The sequence below is a fragment of the Cherax quadricarinatus genome, chromosome 73 (assembly GCF_038502225.1).
Source record: "Cherax quadricarinatus isolate ZL_2023a chromosome 73, ASM3850222v1, whole genome shotgun sequence".
In the NCBI taxonomy this organism is placed as follows: Eukaryota; Metazoa; Arthropoda; class Malacostraca; order Decapoda; family Parastacidae; genus Cherax; species Cherax quadricarinatus.
The window spans coordinates 9137422-9156222 of NC_091364.1; the positions used below are offsets into that span (position 1 = coordinate 9137422).

Below are 18801 nucleotides of genomic sequence, written 5' to 3' on the forward strand. Positions count from 1 at the left end.
AATAGGGGCGCGTTCGATAATAGGGACACAGTTTGTCCGAAAAAATGGTCCTATTTTCGAAACGTTTGATATGTGATACGTTCGATTTTTGAGGTTCCACTGTATATATGTACACACACCCCTCTGAGTTTTCTTCTATTTTCTTACTAGTTCTTGTTCTTGTTTATTTCCTCTTATCTCCATGGGGAAGTGGAACAGAATTCTTCCTCCGTAAGCTATGCGTGTTGTAAAAGGCGACTAAAATGCCAGGAGCAAGGGGCTAGTAACCCCTTCTATATAAATTACTAAATTTAAAAAGAGAAACTTTTGTTTTTCTTTTTGGGCCACCCTGCCTTGGTGGGATACAGCCGGCTTGTTAAATAAATAAATAAATAAATAAATAATATATATATATATATATATATATATATATATATATATATATATATATATATATATATATATATATATATATATATATATATAAGCCTCAGTATAATGAACACTTTTATGAACTAAAGAAGCCCACATGAAGAGAGAGAGTATAGAAAAACTATATATGTACTGTATTTCGATCTCCGTGTGAGAAGTTTCAGTAGTACAGGCGAGTCTGGGTTTATAATATGGCCGCAAATGTAAAAATCACATGTTGATAGCAGTGAGGGGCACTTAATATGACGAGTAGAGGGATACCAGAGCAATCGACAGTGATACGAGATGATAAATTAGACACATGTGCAACTCTTGGGTATCTTTATTGAGGAAACGTTTCGCCACACAGTGGCTTCATCAGTCCATACGTAGGAGAAACTTGAAAAGAAAGAGAATGAGGTAATCAGTCCCTCAACCTTGAGTCGATGTGTTCAGTCCATCAATCTTGAGTAGAATACGGCATATGAGCGGAGAAGCAGCTTATAAACCGTATTGCAGGAGAGGTGCAGCAGTCATAGGTGGTGTCACATTTGTTCAATGTGGAAGTAGGTCGTGCCCAAGAATTAGGCAAGCGAAGAATTCCTAAGTATTAAGATCCCAAGAAGTTGCAGTGTCTGACAGGTTTGTAGATGAATGGTTCAGAGAACCGACATGTTGATAAATTAGACACATGTGCAACTCTTGGGTATCTTTATTGAGTTGCACATGTGTCTAATTTATCAACATGTCGGTTCTCTGAACCATTCATCTACAGTGATACGAGAATTAACAGTTATTTAAGAACACTGAATAGTGATATGAACAATCAACAGGTGATTTGAGAATCAACAGATACGAGAACAATCAACAGAGATATAAGAACGATAAACAACAAATTGAGAATGATCAACAACATATGAAAATTGTCAACAGCGATATAAGAATGATTAACAGATACGTGAGATCGATCAATAGAGAATTCAACAGAGAAGTGAGAAGGATCAACAGAAACATGAGAACGATCCACAGACGTGAGATCAACAAACATGAGAACGATCAACAAAGAAAAGAACGATCGCCACTTGTAAATTGCCTTAAAGCAGCGCTCCGTAAAAGTATTTACCATGAAAATAATTGCGAACCTTTGCTAATTTACAGTCATTCCTACTACAAGGAAAAGCAGGGAAATTGGAGCATAAAAGTGGAGAGAGAGAGAGAGAGACTGATTCAATGTTATGACTGAAATAAAAAAAACTGAACACGCACTGGCTCTTAGCAAGGTTACCAAAATCCTATTAAACTGACTACTGTCATCTGGTCATGAATTTCCCGGTCTAAAAACAATCATCAATTGCAAACAATCCGTCAATGCAAACAGAACAATTCAAATCCGCCCGCTGCATTCAATACAAATTCCAGCTTTTCTACCGAATCACAGGCCGCAAATTACATTACATAAATCGAATGTTTATATACGTATATAAAATTCCCGTTAAGGGAGAAATTTTTAGATTTGATGCAGGGAACAACTGGAGAGGCAAAAAACTCAAGATCCTCTGATCAAGAGCCCGTGACCAGAGCCAAGAGGCTTACCTTGAAGGTACGAGTGGGCGGGGAATTTTAGTAGGTAGGGGCGTGGAGGGATAGAGGGAGGGATGGGTGGGGAAGAGAGAAGAGAGGGGGTAAAAGAAGGGAGGGAGTGGGGTATCCCTGTTGCATATGATGATCAATACTGCCTTTCCTAGCCCCCTCTTCCTTCACTCTCTTACTCTCTTCCTTCATTCTTTATCTTACTCTCTTCCTTCACTCACTCACTCTCTCTCTCTCTCTCTCTCTCTTTTACACGGGGTTTGACAAGGAGAGAAACCTTAAGACGACGTTTCGGTCCGTCCTGCACCATTATCAAGTCACCATTTGGACGAAAAAAAGTAGAAAAGACTATAAAATACAGTAGTGATTGGAAAAAAGGGGAAAGGGGCGTGGCGGTGGTGGTGGTGGTGGTGGTAGTAGTAGTAGTAGTAGTAGTAGTAGTAGTAGTAGTAGTAGTAGTAGTAGTAGTAGTAGTAGTAGTAGTAGTAGTAGTAGTAGTAGTAGCAGCAGTAGTAGTAGTAGTAGTACTAGTAGTAGTAGTAGTAGTAGTAGTAGTAGTAGTAGTAGTACTAGTAGTACTAGTAGTACTAGTAGTAGTAGGATGGACGTAGAATTAGCGGCAGTAGTAGTAGGTAGCATCAGTGTTAGTAGCAATGGTAGAAGTAACAGCAGTTAGTAGCGTCGTAGCAGTGAAAGTATTTGTGGTTGTTGTAGCGGTGGTAACAGCAACAGTAGTATTAGCAGTAGAAAAGAGTAATATAGAGGATCACTGCAAGAGATGTACTGGCCCAGGGCAGAGGCAGCAACAGTGATATAGAGGATCACTGCAAGAGATGTACTGGCCCAGGGCAGAGGCAGCAACAGTGATATAGAGGATCACTGCAAGAGATGTACTGGCCCAGGGCAGAGGCAGCAACAGTGATATAGAGGATCACTGCAAGAGATGTACTGGCCCAGGGCAGAGGCAGCAACAGTGATAGAGTAATGAAAGTGAATTATATTAAACAAATGGAGACTAAAGTAACTCAACACTAAAACTAGTCGCCAAGGTGGCAGTAGGACAAATTGCCCGAGATGGAAAGTAGGCAAGAAATAGAAAGCCAGAATACAGGAAAGGCAAAGAAAAAGGAAGACAGGTCAAAAGAAAAGGAAGAGACAAAACTCCGGTCGAGTCACGAGTGCTCTGAAGATAAAAATATTTAACAATGAATTAAGGCAGGTTTATACTATTAACACAACGTCAGGACTAAGAATCATGTTAGGAAAATAGTGTACAAGAGTTGATTTGACAAAACGGTATCTATGAAGGCTAGAAAGGTAGATAGTTTTAGAAGAGGGATGGTTGTCATCTCGGACATGACAGTAAAGAGCACTGTTGGTGTCAGTAAGGCTAACACAACCTTTGTGCTGTGTGTGTGTGTGTGTGTGTGTACTCACCTAGTACTCACCTAGTTGAGGTTGCAGGGGTCGAGTCCAAGCTCCTGGCCCCGCCTCTTCACTGGTCACTACTAGGTCACTCTCCCTGAACCATGAGCTTTATCGTACCTCTGCTTAAAGCTATGTATGGATCCTGCCTCCACTACATCGCTTCCCAAACTATTCCACTTCCTGACTCTGTGGCTGAAGAAATACTTCCTAACATCCCTTTGATTCATCTGTGTCTTCAGCTTCCAACTGTGTCCCCGTGTTGCTGTGTCCAGTCTTTGGAACATCCTGTCTTTGTCCACCTTGTCAATTCCTCTCAGTATTTTTAAGTCGTTATCATGTCCCCCCTATCTCTCCTGTCCTCCAGTGTCGTCAGGTTGATTTCCCTTAACCTCTCCTCATAGGACATACCTCTTAACTCTGGGACTAGTCTTGTTGCAAACCTTTGCACTTTCTCTAGTTTCTTTACATGCTTGGCTAGGTGTGGGTTCCAAACTGGTGCCGCATACTCTAATGTGGGCCTAACGTACACGGTGTACAGGGTCCTGAACGACTCCTTATTAAGATGTCGGAATGCTGTTTTGAGGTTTGCCAGTCGCCCATATGCTGCGGCAGTTATTTGGTTGATGTGCGCTTCAGGAGATGTGCCTGGTGGAAATAAATGGTATCAAATACCGACACAGTGGAAATATAAACACATATGCAGTATAATGTGATCCTTTATTGACAACGTTTCACCCACACAGTGGGCTTTTTCAAGTCACACACAGATCTACCTGGGGTGGGAGGTACGGGAGTATTCATCGCTATCCCACATAAGAACATAGAACACTGCAGAAGGTCTACTCACAACTTGTAAAATATCCCCGCCAAGCTACCCAAGACTATAACTCCACCCGGTAGATCATCAGATGCAGCATTCTCCACCTGACCTCAACATTCTGAACAAGACTATAAATACTCCCGTACCTTCCACCCCAGGTAGATCTGTGTGTGACTTGAAAAAGCCCACTGTGTGGGTGAAACGTTGTCAATAAAGGATCACATTATACTGCATATGTGTTTATATTTCCAGATGTGCCTGGTGTTATACTCACCCCAAGATCTTTTTCCTTGAGTGATGTTTGTAGTCTCTGGCCCCCTAGACTACTCCGTCTGCGGTCTTCTTTGGCCTTCCCCAATCCTCATGACTTTGCACTTGGTGGGATTGAACTCCAGGAGCCAGTTGCTGGACCAGGTCTGCAGCCTGTCCAGATCCCTTTGTAGTTCTGCCTGGTCTTCGATCGAATGAACTCTTCTCATCAACTTCACGTCATCTGCAAACAGGGACACCTCGGAATTTATTCCTTCCGTCATGTCGTTCACAAATACCAGAAACAGCACTGGTCCTAGGACTGACCCCTGTGGGACCCCGCTGGTCACAGGTGCCCACTCTGACACCTCGCCACGTACCATTACTCGCTGCTGTCTTCCTGACAAGTATTCCCTGATCCATTGCAGTGCCTTCCCTGTTATCCCTGCTTGGTCCTCCAGTTTTTGCACTAATCTCTTGTGTGGTACTGTGTCAAAAGCCTTCTTGCAGTCCAAGAAAATGCAATCCACCCACCCCTCTCTCTCTTGTCTTACTGCTGTCACCATGTCATAGAACTCCAGTAGGTTTGTGACGCAGGATTTCCCATCTCTGAAACCATGTTGGCTGCTTGTGATGAGATCATTCCTTTCTAGATGTTCCACCATTCTTCTCCTGACAATCTTTTCCATGATTTTGCATGCTATACATGTCAGTGACACTGGTCTGTAGTTTAGTGTTTCATGTCTGTCTCCTTTTTTAAAGATTGGGACCACATTTGCTGTGTGTATGTATATGTGTGTATGGATAGTTGTGTATGGATAGTTGTGTATGTGTGTGTATGTATGTGTGTATGTGTGTGTATATTGTGTGTGTGTATATTGTGTGTGTATATTGTGTGTGTGTGTGTGTGTGTGTGCGTGTGTGTATGTGCGTGTGTGTGTATGTGTGTATGTGTGTATGTGTGTATGTGTGTGTATGTGTGTGTGTGTGTATGTGTATGTGTGTGTGTGTGTATGTGTGTGTGTGTGTGTGTGTGAGAGAGAGAGAGAGAGAGAGAGAGAGAGAGAGAGAGAGAGAGAGAGAGAGAGAGAGGTGAGTTTCACCAAGGTTTGGGAGAGGAAAAGAGGAGCAGGAAATGGAGTAGACACTTTCCTTACTTTATCACCAGTCCTGCCTGGCCTGGGCCAGTACATCTCCAGCAGTGCTTCTCTCTTTTGTACTATTATTATACCACTACTAATGCAAATTCTTACACTACTCCTACACTATGCTATTACTTCTACAACTACTACTATCGCTACTAACTTTACTGATGCTATTATCATTGCTGTTACCTTTACTACTACTACTACTACTGACGCTCCTTTCTTCCCTCTCCCAGCCCCCTACCGTAGTCTTCTGACATTCTCTACTTTTCTCGTCCAGAACGCAGCCAAACGTCGTCATACATTTCCTCTAAGTCAGTGGTTCCCAAACTGGGGGTAAATTACCCCCTGGGGGTAATTTAACCATTTTTGGGGGGTAATGGAGGGGTGACAGAAAAAAAGTTATGAATTCTGAAAATCAAGAAAACAATGCGGTACCCGGTATGAGGATTATTGTTAACTTTGTCTTAGTATATAAAGTTGTAAAGTAAACTTATTATAAGTAAGTAATAAAGTTAAACCAAATAACAATAAACATCAAAAACTAATATACAGTATTAGAAAAGAAGAAATATATAGCTAAGTGTGTGGAAACCCAAAAGTATTTTGACAAGTATGCTTCAGGACAAAAGTCACTCAGTAGCCCAGATCGACCTGTCCAGTATGCGTCACTCACTTCCTGAGGCTGCCTCTATTTCACACTGTCAGTTTATCTGTGAGCATCAGCCGAGGTAGACATAAGCTGGTATGAAGCCAAGAATTCCTAAACTAGCTTCAAGTATGCAACTCCATCCATCCCACTGATGTTCTTGACATCTTTGGTAATAGTCATTAGAGATGCACAATGTTCAAATACAATAAATAAAAGAAAATATCTCAAGTGTTTTAATTTAGCCATATATATCAATAATAACAACATTTTGTGAAAGGGGAAACATGCTTTATGTGGCATGTTAAATTGGGTAACAAGCTGAAAAAGTTTGGGAACCACTGCTCTAAGTGCAGGTTTTCGGTGAATAAATTCATCTCTCCCTTCACTCTTTGACACTTCACCCACCATCTCCTCTCACCTCCTTTAATCTATTCTGAGTATTTGTTTACTATTTTTCTCTTTCCATATGTTGTTCTCCCCCCCCCCCCGTGTGTGTGTGTAAAAAGTTGTATGGGGGAAAGGGTTATAATGGAGCACGTACTTACCTATTGTGCCTTACCTACCAACCTGTCGGTATTGTATACCATTTTGATGTTCATCTTGTCAGACACTGCAACACATGGCCTCTTGGTACAGAAAACGCCTTAGACAACCCTTCCAAGTGAGAACTGTTGGATCTGAGAGGGACCTGACCTCTCAGTGGCTACATTCTCACTACTACTACTACTCTGCACCTCTCCTTCCGACAGTATTTAAGTCTCCGCACTGTCGCTTGATCTTCAGATAGTTCCTGACTATGGAACTGAACTTCTCCAGGCCGAGGGACTGACAACCTCAAATTCTTCGACTTCAAGGGTGATGGACTGATTACATCGTCTTCACATCTCTACTGTTCCTGCCTACTTTCTGTATTCGACTGAAGAAGCCTACTGTGTAGGCGAAACGTTTCGGAATAAAGTTGCCTAACTGTTGCCTATGTGTCTTACCTACCAACCTGTCGGTATTGTATACCATTTTGATGTTCATCCTACTGGGCTGTTGTCTCTGGGGTCTTACTGCATCTACTCTTAAAACTGTGTTGATAATTTCCCTCCACGACTCTTCCTTTTCCAAATATTTCCACCGTTGCAGCGCCGTATGGTTCACCTGTGTCTTCAGGTTCCACCCGCCCCCCTTGATCCTGGTCCTCTTTATTTAAATACTTTGTCCTTACCTTACCTATCAATTCCTCTTAAAATCTTGAACGATGTCACACCTAGTCCTCCCGGCCAAGCTGGTCAGGTTAAGTTCCTTCACCCACTCCTCAAAGTACGATACCTTCAGTTCTGGGACTAATTAGGTTGCAAACCTTTGAACATTTATGAGTTTCTGCACATGTCGGTGAGTTAATCTACCTGCACTGTTATAATATTCATGGCGATCGCCAAACCATTAAGAGGCATACAACGCCTGGAGAATAGTAGGCAAAGTAGATCCAAGGAATGGGAGGGTACCTCTAATTCCTTGGATGAAAAGCTTGTGAGTACGAAGGACCCCTCCCCCCAGTGAAGGGATAACTCACCTGGACGATCTTGGTCATCTCAGAGACATCGATGACACCGTTACCATCAACATCGTACATACGGAAGGCCCACTTGAGCTTCTCCTCCGGGGTGCCCGCGCTCGTCACGTCGATGGCCAGCAGGAACTCCTGTGGGAGGCCAAGAAGGTGGTCACCACCGCTGGTACTCCAGCTATGTTTACATGTACACCGGCAACTACCAGAAATTTGATTAAAATACTTAGTATTCACGTTAAGCAATGAACCTTAGTATTCATGGGTGATCTGTCACTACTTTGGTAACCTTCAAATTCCTAAGAGAACCGACAAGCTGACAAATTACACTTGTGCAACACTGGGATATCTTTATTGTGGAAAAATTTCGCCACACAGTGGCTTCATCAGTCCAATACAAGGAAGAATAGTGAAGATGAGAAAGAGATTGAGGTAATCAGTCCCTGAGCCTGGAGTCGACGTAATCAATCCATCAGTTGATGGATTGATTACGTCGACTCCAGGCTGAGACTGATTACTTTTATTTCCTGATCTTCACTATTCTTCTTTGTACTGGACTGATGAAGCCACTGTGTGGCGAAACTTTTCCACTGACATGTTGCAATGATCAACAGTGCAACCTCGGAGATTAAATATCACCTTAAAAAGAATAAACTAAATAATTATAACTATGACCATAATTTTTAAAGGGGTAGACCGGTAAGCCAGCGGAAGGCCTCGGTCAGATGACCAATAACTCCAATGGCGGATCATCGTCTGACAAAGACCCGCGTAAGGAGACACTCGTCCTGTTTCCTGACGAACCTTACCTAACCTCAATATCACCTAAGAACAATTAACATCATAAAATTTCAACTTCATGCATCCTTCCACCAGACTGTTGCATTGCAACCCAACCCTAAGACATTCCAAGTCATAGACAATAAGGCATGAGGAATTTCTGATGAAAGGGAAAATCTTCCTGCTATCTAGGGTTCTTAACCCAATTACCAGGCTAACTGAACCCCCAGCACCACGATGTGATCGACCAGAGTTCAACCCACAACTATTTCAACGTCCCAAGTGAGAGGTGGAGAGGTTTGCAATATATATGGTACAGAAAGTAAAGAACTAAGGCTACGAACACTGCATAAACAAATTATTGACATTTTAAAAGCAAAGATACGAGCACAACATACCGTATACCTACAGTAGTACAGGCAGACAAGGACAGAGCTTCTCCATGAACAGTACCAGAGCAGGGATGGAAAGACGCACATACACTAATAACACATGTGACCTGCACAAATGTTAGGTAATATTTCTATAGTATCAGAGAGGTCAAGAAGAATAAGTGACTAGAGAATAACACACTAAACGCAGAAATAATGCAGTCAAAAAATTATATACCTCCAAATACTGTACACACACACACACACACACACACACACACACACACACACACACACACACACACACACACACACACACACACACACACACACACACAAACCATACCCCGGGCCGGGATGAACCCGCGGTCATAGTCTCAAAACTCCAGCCCGTCGCATTAGCCACTAGACCAGCTAGCCACAATAAGATTCATCCAACTACGCACGCACAGGCAGGACTGCAAAGTGATCTGGACTGGCTGGACACGTGGTCCAGAAACTGGCTTCTCGAATTCAACCCTGCCAAATGCAAAGTCATGAAGATTGGGGAGGGCAAAGAAGACCGCAGACAGAGTATAGGCTAGGTGGACAAAGACTACAGACCTCACTCAGGGAGAAAGATCTTGGGGTGACCATAACACCGAGCACGTTACCGGAGGCACACATCAACCAAATAACTGCTGCAGCATACAGGCGCCTGGCAAACCTGAGAATAGCGTTCCGATACCTTAATAAGGAATCGTTCAAGATACTGTACACTGTGTATGTTAGGCCCATACTGGAGTATGCAGCACCAGTCTGGAGCCCACACCTGGTCAAGCACGTCAAGAAGTTAGAGAAAGTACAAAGGTTTGCAACAAGGCTAGTTCCAGAGCTCAGGGGAATGTCGTACGAGGAAAGGTTGAGGGAAATAGGACTGACGACACTGGAGGACAGAAGGGTCAGGGGAGACATGATAACGACATACAAGATACTGCGGGGAATAGACAAGGTGGACAGAGACAGGATGTTCCAGAGAGGGGACACAGAAACAAGGGGTCACAATTGGAAGCTGAAGACTCAGACGAGTCACAGGGACGTTAGGAAGTATTTCTTCAGTCATAGAGTCGTCAGGAAGTGGAATAGCCTAGCAAGTGAAGTAGTGGAGGCAGGAACCATACATAGTTTTAAAAAGAGGTATGACAAAGATCAGGAAGCAGAGAAGGAGAGGACTTAGTAACGATCAGTGAAGAGGTGGGGCCAGGAGCTGAGTATCGACCCCTGCAACCACAATAAGGTGAGTACACACACACACACACACACACGCACACGCACACGCACACGCACACGCACACGCACATACACATACACACACACACACACACACACACACACACGAGTCACAGGGATGTTAGGAAGTATTTCCTCAGTCAGAGTTGTCAGGAAGTGGAACAATCTGGAGAGTGATGTAGTGGAGGCAGGATCCATACAAAGCTGTAGGAAGAGGTACGCTAAAACTCATGGAGCAGGGAGAGAGTGGACCTAGTAGCGACCAGTGAAGAGGCGAGGCCAAGAGCTGTGAATCGACCCCTGCAACCACAAATACACACAGTACCTCAGGTTTTATTCATCACGTCAGCTCAACGAGGACGGGGTCGCCTTGTCTTGACAACCAACTTGACGGCTCCACAGTCTTGCATCTTGTTCTGTCTCTTGCTTTGTTAAGATTAAAGTTATTTGACTGTTTAAAGTGGTTTAAGTCTTTATGTTTTAATTTACACCCTTATTTACATCCTGGTTTCTTGATCAGCATATTGTTGTTTATTTATACTGCTGTGTACTCAGTTTTATAATTAGCATTCACAGAAACCCTAAGTTATCTCACTCGCCTCTGCTGAATTTATTATACTCACGAACATAATGTATAATGCGTCTCTGCCGACTACATCGAAGACATAGCAAAACTTCAGGCAGATATAAATCGTCTTCCAGCGAGTTTCACAAAATGTTTAACGAGGACAAGTTGCAGTTGCTTCACTATGTAAGAATGGAGGAAATAAAGAATGTAACGGAGCACAGGATCAACTCAAATCATTCAACAGAACGAAAATTCTATGTGCGAGACTTGCAGGTAATGATGTCAGAAGATCTCGAATCAAGGATCACAACAATGCTGCCACGGCTACCGTAACGAAAACCGATAGGTTGGATAATTAAACTTTAAAGACAAGAGATGTTGAGCCAATTATGATACACTAAGGCGAGATTGCTAAGCCGAAAAACGCACAAAGAACTTTCACTGTCCGTATACACTCAACCAAGCTACTGGGAATGATTCAAGTCCCATCAATTGTATTCCTTGGAAAGTAAGCAATAAAGGTACATAATAATTTACATATACCTTTGAAGAGTTTCGAGAGTTTATCTACTCTCTGAGCCCAGCCATGGGCCAGGCTCGTCTGGTGCTTGCCTGGTCAACCAGGCTGTTGCTGCTGGAGGCCCGCTGCCCCACATCCATCACAGCCGGGTTGATCTGGCACCTGGTGAAGATACTTGTCCAGTTTCCTCTTGAAGGCTTCTACACTTGTTCCAGCAGTGTTTCTGATATCTTCTGGTACGATGCTGAAAAGTCTGGGACCCCGGATGTTGATAGTGTTCCCTTATTGTCCCCACCGCACCCCTGCTCCTCACTGGGTTTATTTTACACTTCTTCCCATATCTCTCACTCCAGTATGTTGTTATGGCAGTGTGCAGATTTGGGACCAAGCCCTCGAGTACCTTCCAGGTATATATTATCATGTACCCCTCTCTCCTCCACTCCAATGAGTACATGTTCAAGACTTGCAGGCGTTCCCAGTACTTTAGGTGCTTTACTGGCTCAATGTGAGCCGTAAACGATCTCTATTTGTTCCAGCTCCGATATTTCTCCTGCCTTGAACGGGGCCGTCAGCACTGAGCAATATTCTAAGTGAGGGAGCACTAGCGATTTGAAGAGTGTCACCATCGGCATTATTTCCCTTGTTTTGAAAGTTCTCAATACCCACCCTGTCATCTTCCTCGCTGTCGTGATCTTTGTCTTGTTATGTTCCTTAACATAAGGTCAGCTGACATAATTATTCCTAGGTCTTTTACGTGGTCCTTGAGTTTTGTATATAGTGCTCCTTTTGAGTTTTCCTTCTTTCCATACCTAAGCAGCTGGAACCACTGAACGTCATGTTGTTTTCCACTGCCCACTGGAAAACCCTGTTTATGTCTTCCTGTATTTTTTCAGTGTCCTCTACCGCACTGACTTTCATGCTTATTTTAGTGTCATCTGCAAATGATGATACCTGGAAAATCCAGGAGGGACTGGTCCCAAACTTCAACTCCAATATGGCAAGAGACTTGGTAGACGGTGTAAAATACCTCACCTTAAAAGTAGGGGCGTCTACCTACCTGGAGTCTACCTGGAGGGTATTCCGAGGATGAACGCCCCCGCGGCCCGGTCCACGACCAGGCCTCCCGGTGGATCAGGGCCTGATCAACGAGGCTGTTACTGTTGGCCGCACGCAATCCAACGTACGAACCACAGCCCGGCTGATCCGGCACCGACTTTAGGTATCTGCCCAGCTCCCTCTTGAAGACAACCAGGCGTAACGAGAGAATTCAACGAGTATCAGAGGTCCCCGACTCTTCAACGCCCTCCCTCCGTGCACAAGGGAAATTACAAACTCCTGGCTGTCTTCAAGGGGGAATTGGGCAAGTTTCTCAAATCAGTGCCTGACCAACCGGACTGTGGTTCGTACGTTGGGCTGCGTGCAGTCACCAGCAATAGCCTGTTTGATCAGGCCTTGATCCTTCAGGTGGTCTGGTCTGGGACCGGGCCGCGGGAGCATTCACCTTCACAAACATCTTTAGGGTATCCTTCATGTATATTGTAATTCATTTTCACCCTCTGCCCTCCTCCACTCTCCAACAACTTTCGCCCTCCTCTTCCTCCACTCTCCACCAACTTTCGCCCTCCTCTTCCTCCACTCTCCACCAACTTTCGCCCTCCTCTTCCTCCACTCTCCACCAACTTTCGCCCTCCTCCTCCACTCTCCACCAACTTTCGCCCTCCTCCTCCTCCTCCACTCTCCACCAACTTCCGCCCTCCTCCTCCTCCACTCTCCACCAGCTTTCACCCTCCTCCACTCTCCAACAGCCTTCAAACTGTCTCCCTCCACCCTCCTCCAGGTAGTAAGGTAGTAAGGGATGAGGCTTGGACTTAGCGTCACATTCCCGCACTCCATCACTGTTAAGTTGGCATTATCCCTGACCCGTTACTCGGGCACACTCCTCCCTCAATCTTCCCAAACTCATCCTCCCGTTACTCGGGCACACTCCTCCCTCAATCTTCCCAAACTCATCCTCCAACAGTCTTGCAGGTTCTACAGCTGCCCTAAATTCTATCTCCACCAATTCTCTATCCTCAGCCAGCTCCGACAGCTTCACAACAGCTTGCTTGATCAAATGTACAGTAGTTAATCCTCCAACATTGTTGGTACGTCTCCAACACCCGTCATACACGCTGCCTCCAACACCAGCTACCAAAGAGCTACATTATCACTAAGAGCAGAAGGAAAAGTAGAATGAACAACAAACACGAACACCAACAACAGCAGCAGCAAAAGTAGAAGAGAACAGCAGTAGAAACAGCAAGGCCAGTAGTAGCAACGGAAGAAGAGAACAGCAAATAATAGGTACACCAGCATAACAGATAACAGCTGGGGGTCACCACCCCCTTGGCTCGGTCCCACACCAGGCCTCCTGGTTGAAGGCTTGATCAACCACATTATTGGTGCCAGCCGCAGGCAGTCCAGGGACTAGCTTGAGGAGCATATCAACTTTCTTCTTGAAGACAGCCAGGGGTCTGTTGGTAATTTCCCTTATGTATGAAGAGTGTTGAAGTTCTCTTAGTGTACTCATTACACCAGTGCTTTCCACTGGGGGTATTTTGTACCGTCTGCCAAGCCTCTTCCTTTTGTAGGAAGTGATTTCAGTGTGCAGATTTGGGGCCAATCCCTCCAGAACTTTCCTGGTGAATATTATCATGTATCTTTCTCGCCTACAATCGAAAAAGTACAGTTTGAGGGACTTCAAGCATTCTGCAATTTCGCCTGCATTCAAAGAGATTGTTAATATTCAGCAACATTCCAGTCTAAAGCAAACACCTGACTCAGAGTAACAGTACTAGCTTGGTGTCTCTCGTTTTGAAAAGTTCTAGTTATCTTACCCATCATTTTCTTTGTAATTGTGAAAACACTTGTGACCTTGAATGCGAGATATGACATAATCACTCCTCTTTCACATTAATCTTCTGGTCTACTTAGTAGTTTGAATTTGTTTTAAACTTCATTCAAGTTTTGTTCCTCATTTTTTCCACAGGGAAAGAAATGATTTGTCTTCATTGAACTAAATAGTTTCTGTGGCCCACTGGAAGAGCTGAGTAATATCAGCTTGGAGAAGGTTTGCCGTGTCGTCAATGGATGCCACTCTTATATAAATTTAAGTATCGTCTTCAAAGGATGATACGATGCTATGATTTATGTCTCTCTGTCTACATCTCATGTGGGAATGACAAAGAGTTGAGACGAGAACTGTGCCTTGAAGAACAGTTCTTCACTCTGGTAACTTCTCATTTTACTTAGTTCAACACTCTGGCTTTTATTGGTTAGCAAATATCCACCTACCCAATTTTCCAGTTATTTCTTCTGCAAACATTATGTATACTATTACACTATACCTTACCTTTGATATACATTCGAAGAGTTTCGAGAGTTTCTCACTCTCTGAGCCGGGCCATAGGCCAGGCTCGTCTGGCGCTTGCCTGGTCAACCAGACTGTTGCTGCTGGAGGCCCGCTGCTCCACATATCCATCACAGCATGGTTGATCTGGCACCTGGTGAAGATACTTGTCCAGTTTCCTCTTGAATGCTTCTACACTTGTTCCAGCCGTGTTTCTGATATCTTCTGGTAAGATGTTGAATAGTCTGGGACCCCGGATGTTGATACAGTGTTCCCTTATTGTCCCCACCGCACCCCTGCTCCTTACTGGGTTTATTTTACACTTCCTCCCATATCTCTCACTCCATTATGTTATGGCAGTGTGCAGATTTGGGACTAGGCCCTCGAGTACTTTCCAGGTATATATTATCATGTACCTCTCCTCCGCTCCAGTAAGTACAGCTCCAATAAGTACAGGTTCAAGACTTGAAGGCGTTCCCAGTAGTTTAGATGCTTTACTGGCTCAATGTGAGCCGTAAACGATCTTTGTATTTGTTCCAGCTCTGATATTCCTCCTGCTTTGAATGGGGCCGTCAGCACTGATTTGAAGAGTGTCACCATTGGTATTATTTCCCTCGTTTTAAAAGTTCTCAATACCCACCGTATCGTGACACCAGTATTTCATTAACTTCTTTGTCATCATAAGTGCATTTTCTGTCTCCTGCATGTAAGCAAAGGGTCTGGAACATGTTTCCATGTTTCTTCTGGGGTCTATGATGCATTCAGTTTTTGTTCATTGTTTTCCAGATATCTAACCAGTGTTTACTTTCGTTCTTCAGAAAGTCTGCAGCCTTTGCGTAGTTCTGTGATTCATCTTTTTTCTTAATGGTAAGCATCTGGAGGATACTTTGTGTTATTGAGCTCATCATCTTGAGACAATGGTTCAAATCCACGTTACTCATTCCATCTTTCCAGCTTATTTCATTATATCAGGGTGTATTTGGTCCCAGTTAATGTGTTAATAGTTTAAATTAAATTTTTCTGAATATACTCACACTAGTGTTTGTGTTGGGCTGCTCAAGACCAGTGTTTAGGCAAATCTTAGTTTGTGGTCCGAGTTTGCTATATTTGACACCATAATGTTCCGTACCAGAGTCGTTATTTGTGAATTTAAGATAAAGGATATTTTCCATTCTGATTATTACTGTTTTCACACACGAAGCGAATACATAGAGTCCAAACGGTTCAGCTGTTTGTGACTGTTCATCTAAATTGTCTCCTGGGAACTTCTCTGTTTTAATAAATTATTATTATTATAATCAAAGGGGAAGCGCTAAACCCGTAGGATTATACAGCGCCCGGGGGGGGATGTGGAAGGCATTCAGGCTTAATTCGGGGAACTGGAGCACAGTTCCAATTCCCTAAATCAAGAGCCCCTCACCAACATCAAGGAACCTTCCATGAGGGGTGTTTTAATAAAGCATTTGTTAAATTCTTCCAAAACTTGAATTGAAATCACCGAGCAACACTATGTTTGCGACCTGCTTTGAACAATTGTCAAGGCAATGTTCGATTTTCAATAGGTGAACAACGTCAACAATGGTTTCGTGTAACTTAATTTTTCTCATCACCATTTCACAGTGGCAAGTGGAACGCACTGGACAGGGAGGTAGAGGCTAACCCAAGACGGTATTACGAGCAGGTACGAATATAGTTAATACAAAGACACTTAGAGTAGAAGATGTGGAACTCTTATAGAGGTTCTGCTCTTTGTATTACCCGCGTCTGTCGACACTGTGCCGACTCTTTGGCCTTCTGACTCAAGCGGCCAGGAAGTTCGGAAACGGATCCAGGAGATATGAATCGACCCCTGCAAACAATCAGGCGAGTACAGCCGAAGCAGCAAGAGCACCAACAGTATTACGCAACAAAAAGTGAAAAACAACGGCCCCTCAACCACACAAATCATGAAAACAGGACAGTTATGGGAAGTAAGGTAATTTAAAAGAGGGAGGATGAGAGGGAGAAAGGAGGAGAGAAGAGAGGGTAAAAGAGGAATAGGGGAGAGAGGAAGAGGGGAAGAGAGGGTGACGAGAGGTGAAAAGAGAGGGAGGGAGAGAGACGAGGGAGAGAGACGAGGGAGGGAAACGAGGGGGGGGGGAAGAGAGAGAGAGAGAATGAGAGAGAGAGAGAGAGAGAGAGAGAGAGAGAGAGAGAGAGAGAGAGAGAGAGAGAGAGAGAGAGAGAGAGAGAGAGAGAGAGAGAGAGAGATGGAGATGTTGTATCTTGAGGATCAAGGTACAAGCTTCTGGGACCTCCTGGTTCAATCGCTCAGCCACTACCTGCCACTTACCCTCACTTTAATCCACGCCTCCAACCACCCCACCCAACAACCCCACTACCCATCAAACTCCCGATCTCCCTACCACCCTCTTTCCTCCGACAATTGCCACAGGCAATTACTATTATATTATATATATATATATATATATATATATATATATATATATATATATATATATATATATATATATATATATATATATAAAATTAAGAACTCGTATAAAATTAAGTCCTTTCTAAAATTTTCTTTTATACGTTTAAAGATATATTTTTTCATTTATGTTAATGTAAAAAATAATAATGTTGTAACAAAAGAACCTTAGAAAACTTACATAACCTTATTATAATAAGCGCAATTTAGCCTAATCCAACTAAATATATTTTAGATAAGTTTACAATAATTTAATAATAAACATATAATGAAATATATTTTTTTCGTTAGGTTTAGAATGATTTTTGCGATATTATTGCATACACAAATTTTCGTTTGCTTTATTCAGTAAGAAGTGCGTTGCTATTTAAGCCAAAATCGCAAGTTTTACCTACTCGGCACGACATGTGTATTGTGTGTGTGTGTGTGTGTGTGTGTGTGTGTGTTTGTGTTTTACCTACGTACATAAAAGTGCTTGGAATTTTACTATTTTTCACTGTGGCTTATTTGTATAAACATATAATTTTTATATGGAGAAGCACTAAACACGTAAGGGGTCATGCAGCGCATGGGAAACGGGAGGTAATCATATTTAATCCTAGAGTGTCTAGCTCCTATTCCTTGGATCAACAGCCTGGCATCAAGTGTACTAGTCTTCAAGAGCAAACTAGATCATTATCTCCGCCAAGTGCCAGCTCAACCAGGCTATGATGGATATTTTAGCCAGTGACTGCTGCAGTAACAGCCTGGTGGACCAGCAGTCAACAGTTGAAATCTCTTGCTCGTGGCTGGGTTGCGAAGGTAGAAAACCTCTGGAAACTGACCACAGATATGATGCTCCACTTTCCCCAAGGCTAGAAACCTCCTTCCTTCAGTCTATGCCATGTCCTATACCTCTGACATACCTTTGATAGGCTTCCTACTACTGCTGCGTATTCATGGGCCAGGCTAGTCTGGTGCTTACCTACTCAATTGGCTTCTGCTGCTGGCGACCCACTGGTCCACATATCCATCACGGCCTAGTTAATCTGGCACTTGCGGAGGTAGTGATCCCGTTCATATTTTGAAAACCTCTACACTTATTCCAGCAATATTTCTGATAACAGGCTGAATAGTTTTAGACCACGAATGCTGACACAGTGCTCTCTTAATGTGCCACAGCACCCCTTCTTTTCATCGGGTCTAGATTTTACACTTCCTCATCTTCCACTCCGGTACATTGCAATGGCAGTGTGTAGATTTGAATCTAGGCCCTTATTGCGACCCCTGAATGGGTCACAATGTATATAATGTATATTACCTGTTCATATAATTTTATATTGCTTATATTTGCGATATTAGCTAAATCGTAAATATATTGCTTTATATTATTTGACTTAGTTATATTATTAGGTAGGATGTAACATTTATATATTATTCAGTGCTCATAGTTCGAGTGTTAGGTAGCTGACAGCATTGTCTAACTACTGTAATTTTCACTCCGCTTGTTTCGCTGCCGGCTTCTGTGTTGCTGGGCAGCAGCAGTCCACGGAGAGTCACGTGATCAGGGGGGGTGATCACACCTCACCAGGGGTGAGAGTCTGCCTGGCCTGCGTTAGTTTGT

At 43.4% G+C, this 18801-nt stretch overlaps 1 protein-coding gene across 3 annotated transcripts in view; it reads right to left on the reverse strand.

The window, feature by feature from the left end:
* The window catches only part of LOC128701100 (neuronal calcium sensor 2), a 544015-nt gene that overhangs the window by 20104 nt on the left and 505110 nt on the right, over positions 1–18801 (reverse strand). For all 3 annotated transcript variants that reach the window (XM_053794654.2, XM_053794653.2, XM_053794652.2), the window contains one exon: positions 7836–7964. In XM_053794654.2, the coding sequence (XP_053650629.1) occupies positions 7836–7964 (129 nt within the window). The remainder of the gene's footprint in view (positions 1–7835; positions 7965–18801) is intronic.